Genomic DNA, 5,126 nt, shown 5'->3' on the forward strand with positions numbered 1-5,126 from the left:
TTCTTTGAGGACAACAGAGAAAAAAAAAAACTTTGTAGTTCCGGGAAATCATGTTTTTTTATGATGTGCATATGACAATAAACGTGAATTGAGCTGTATATTTGGACTGGTTCACCGTGTGACAATGTCATTATTTTTCTCACCTCGGGAAAGTAAATTTTGAGATCATCCAATTCCATTAGATGATTGCGGGAGAGGATTTGAGAGTGGTCGTAGTAAAGTGGTGCATGTGGAATAAGAGTAAACAGGAGAAATCAGAGTACATCTGAAGGCGTGTTCTCGGATTTTCCCCGGATGTCCCTGAACGCAGCACTCGGATGCAGAGATGCTTGCAGCCTCACTACGCGGACGCGCTGCAACAGTAAACAACAATGTGTAGGAAGCGGACGGCTGCTTGACATCTCCACACCGAGTGACCGACCATGGCCAGCCAGTGCCGAGACGCCTCTTCGATCAGTCCGGGAGGGGAGCACCGTCCCGGCGGCCGCCGCCAGGATCCGTCCGCAGACAGCGGGCACGCGGCGCGGCCGCTGCGGGAGCTGTCGCGCTGGATGCGCCTGTACTTCTACTGCATGCACGGCGTGACTCTGGACGTCCTGCTCTCGTCGCTGCAGGGGGTTTTTAATCACCGGGACCCCAAGCTGGTGGGCTTCTCCTCCCCGTATCTGTGCGTCGTGCATTCATTCACCCACTTCTTGCTGGAGAAGATCTACTCCCAGAAGAAGTGCTTCCGTGGCCGGCCCGCGGTGTTCCACCTGGTCTTCTACCCGGCCATCTACATCGGGCTGCAGATCCTGATCGGGAACATCAACACCCTGACCGAGCAGGTGAGGGTGGTCTCTGGGGCTCAGCTGGCAGTGCACTACATCCTGTCCCTGTACTTCTCCCTGGTGTTCCACAGGCTGCTGTCAGGTCTGCAGTGTCTCTCCTCCTGGCCTGCAGACCTCCAGAGGAACCCCAGGCCTCCACATGGTCTGCCGGGAGTCCTCCGCTTCCTGTTCTTTGGGATGCACGGCTTCCTGGACGAGGTGATGTTCACCTCCATGTTCAACCTGGTGGAGAAATCTGACCAGACCCTGAGCGGCCACACGTCCCTGTGGTCCTTCCTGATGTACGGCAGCTGCAGCTTCGTGGTGGAGAAGCTCTACCTGCACCTGCACTTCGACCGAGGCTGGGGCACCTGGAAGAGGCTGCCCATCTACGTCTGCTTCATCTACGTCTGGGAGTTCTCCTGGGGCCTGGCCCTCCGGCAGTTCGACGCCTGCTCCTGGGATTACTCTCACTATCCACACAACTTCATGGGACTCGTCACGCTGCTGTACCTCCCCGGGTGGATCTGCCTGAGCCTCTACCAGGACGTGCTGTCCAACGTCCTGCTCAGGATCAAGTGCACCCAAGATGGGGACGATACGAACGGAAGGCCTGCAGAGGTCAATGGACCACTGGCACCAACAAAAAAGACACTTTAATATATTGTCTATTTAGGAAATACTGGAAAGGTGGAAATCACACTGACAAATCAGCTGATTTAGCGAGGGTACTAACCCTAACCGTCTTTGGGGCCATCTCACCTGCCTTTGCTCAGGATTAACATTGACCCGCTTATCACAAAATATTTACTTTACAAGTCTCTCTGAACAGAACAAGACATGATCCAGTTTACACTGGAATCAATCCACACACTTTATCCAGATCTTTACTGATAATTCAGGGACTTTTACTGATGAAGAAACACAATTCAGTGCCGATTTAATTTAAGTTTACCGACTGCCTTTTTTGAAAATCTCATGCAAAATAGAGGTGTCATATGAACCACTTCTACATGTCCTCGTGAATTTAAAACGATTCAATGCTTTTTTTTTTTTTTTTTAATAGATTGCAGGTGGTGGGCTAACTAATAGTTTAGGAGTCTGCATATCCCTTGGCATGCTGTAACTGTAGCACAATTGCATGCTTAAATTACAAATTACCACTATTACGCCTATCGTGTTGAGCATGCGTACTTCTCACCACTCACAGGCCATTTATGATATACAGGAAATGAATCTTAAAAAGCACAGAAATGACCCAAGCATCCAATCACAGAGGAGAGTCACACTTTTGTAACATAGGATTGTTCGTACTGACAAAAAAACCCACAAAATATTAATTTATATGAATACTACATTAGAACTGCCAGATATTGTTATAATAGGCAAAGGGGCAGAAGCAATCAGTCACTGCAGATTTTGTGGGGCTGCAAGACGTTAATCAGGATATGATAAATAAACACTCAAGTATATAATGTTGATGTCATTTTACTGTAGGATTCATGCTGCGCGCGCTCTCTTCTTAATTTTTAATCTCATGCGCATCTGCACATCTGTTGACATGGCTGTTTTTGGGTGATGTCTCTTTTCTGCCCTGTGGCCATCAGGTAGGACGTGATGCAGAACTAATGAAGTGAAATGCGATCCATTGTCAACACAATCTAGTTCAGTAGGGCTCCATCGGATATGTTGACATGCATGGGCACACAATTCATTGCAGTTCAGTCGGTCTTTTGTGACGTCTGGATCACACAATGACGATAAATTTGCAATCTTATCGTGCAGCCCTGAACCCTACGGTCATAACTGTGTTTAATAGCATCTGAATTGTAAATGCGTTTGGAGTTGATCACACATAGTGCAGAGTCAGTGTTTTCAAACCTGTTAACATCTGTATATATTACACTTACAAACAAATCTTATCAAAAATAATCCTCTGACCAAGTACTGCATGCCAACTATTAAGAGTAGAGATAAACCCAGTAAAGTATGTAGCACGGGTGAAAAGACACGCACACACACACACACACGTGTAGCTGAGTGAGTACGAAGCGCCACATCGGATTTTTACTGTGAATTTTTCATGAACCAAACGTAGCTGGAGTGCCTTCCTGTGCAAAACGAGTCGGCCAGACTCGAATAAACAACACTGAGTGTCCACAGAGCGTCTCCTTATCGGCGTCTGCTGCAATTATAGGTCACAGACGTATTTAGCCTCTTCGCTGGAGTCCCGGCGTCGTACTTAACCGCGGGACTGAAGGTCCACAATGTGAAAACAGGTGCACAGCTTCAAAATACCGCCGACTAAATGAATTACCTTTCTCGTAATACTGGAACTATCATTGGCACATGTTTAATCACTTCATTGAAATGATCCGCAATTCACTAGAAAACCTTGATTGATTGAGCCTTAACTTGAAGCCTCTCCAGCCCCTCGCTGTGACGGAAGTTTCTGATCAACACGGCAGCTAGAACTGAAGTTCCTTAACATTTCCATTTTCTGCTATGAATAGGAAGTAAGTTCGGGTTTTTTACACCTTTGAGGACTTTTCATGGCTGAATTGTGTTTTATTAATACTTGTGTGCTGTTCACCACTTAAAAACAAACCAAAATTAACTTTCAATGGCATGTGCTGTACCGGTTCTAATGCTGAATAAATGTGATTTATTTTTTTTTCTCCAATATGTCTGGAATTCCTTTATTTCCTTCCTTCGATAGAGGCAAGCAACCAGGATAAATATTCAGCTATTGTGTTCCACTGTGACTTCACGACTGCAACTGTTTGTATGACAAAAGAGAATTCAAGACAGTGTCTTGTTTTCTGTGGGTATTTTATCCCATTGATTCTCACCAGTGGTTTCAGCAGTATCGGAGCAACATGTGTGCAAAGTGCCACCGTATCTAAAAAATTAATAATACTGCTAAAAAAAGAAAAAACATGCCATTATGGCTCTGAATTTGGTTCTTTGTGCATGTGTGAGAATTGTAATTGTGACAACTTGGATTATGCAACAAGTGTCCAGTAAGTTGTATCTGTGGAGTTTGTCTGAGTTTTTAATGACACCTTGGAGATAATTGTGACACACACACACACACACACACACACACACACACACACACACACACACACACACACACACACACACACACACACACACACACACACAAAGGCCCCTGTGTAAACACACTGTGGCGGGAATAGCCAACGGCCTCATTAACGCTCTCAATCAGAATACAGTGCGACTGCTGTGTCTAAACATTACTTCATATGAAAACAAGGAAAGCAACAGTGGTAATTTAAGACAATGTATTGCACCACAAACAGTACCACCAAAACTGAATCCACAGAATGTTACTGGTCTATAGAACACACTGATTAAGTGAATACAGACTAAAAAACAGAATATATATATGTTACGGGTGCTTCTTTTGCCCTCACAATGGCCTCCAATGGCGACTGAAGGAAAGATCCAACATTTTAGCAGCTAAATGCCCCACAAAGCCTCGTCTCTGTGTTTAGATTACATTCGTGTCTTCATGTAGATTTAAATGTGCAATTTCCTTTTGTAAAAGGGATTTTGAAGACGTCATTATTCTCTGGTTTAGTCTGGGCTATTCCGAGTAATAAAATAATCTATTACCTGGACGTCAAACTCATTTCGGATCAGAGGAAACAGCAAAGTGAGAGCTTAATGGGGGCCGCAGCAGTTAACACACGGTGAAAGTCTCTCCAGTTTTTTTGTTCTGCCTTTAACATGCATGATTTAGTGGTGCATTACAGGCATCTGGTCTTCATTTATGGGCCTCAGCGTTATCAAACAAAGTAATAATTACAGTGTCTACAGTGAGCAAGGCCATCCAGTGGGATGAACTGGACACTCCGATGGGCGGGTTCTGGCCCACTGTGGTTTACATGCGACATTATGAGTGCAGTTCCTCTTTGCATTTATTCCACTTAACAAGTTGATAACCAAAACACAGCCAAAGGAAAATTAAAAGTATTGCTTACCTTTAGTCCCCAAAACAGTTCCTGTACGAACCAGACGTCAAAGCAGGTAATTCCTTATTGGCATACTACTTTATTTATCATTTATTGATAAGAAACAACTGTCTTTAGTCACCTGGTTGAAGCATTTGTTTTACTCTCCAAACTGGCTCTCTGCCATGAGTCTGAACTGAGACATTGAGGAAATTAGTTTCACCTGTGTACATCCTGCAATAGCCAATCAGGATATCTCGAACTAAAGAGGGTCTGCTGCAGTTTGGGTTTTTTTAGCTTTTGCTTCTGCTTTTAAGGGTCCTGAACTGTCACAGCC

At 44.8% G+C, this 5,126-nt stretch overlaps 1 protein-coding gene across 1 annotated transcript; it reads left to right on the plus strand.

Moving 5' to 3' along the window:
• The first annotated feature begins 345 nt into the window (after positions 1 to 345).
• Positions 346 to 3,484, plus strand: tmem229a (transmembrane protein 229A). Its single transcript, XM_080492497.1, has one exon. It carries the CDS (start codon positions 423 to 425, stop codon positions 1,467 to 1,469), a length of 1,047 nt encoding a protein of 348 aa, XP_080348623.1. The 5' UTR covers positions 346 to 422; the 3' UTR covers positions 1,470 to 3,484.
• The last annotated feature ends 1,642 nt before the right edge of the window (positions 3,485 to 5,126 follow it).

The sequence above is a fragment of the Lipophrys pholis genome (assembly GCF_963383615.2).
Source record: "Lipophrys pholis genome assembly, chromosome: 22".
NCBI classification, from domain to species: domain Eukaryota; kingdom Metazoa; phylum Chordata; class Actinopteri; order Blenniiformes; family Blenniidae; genus Lipophrys; species Lipophrys pholis.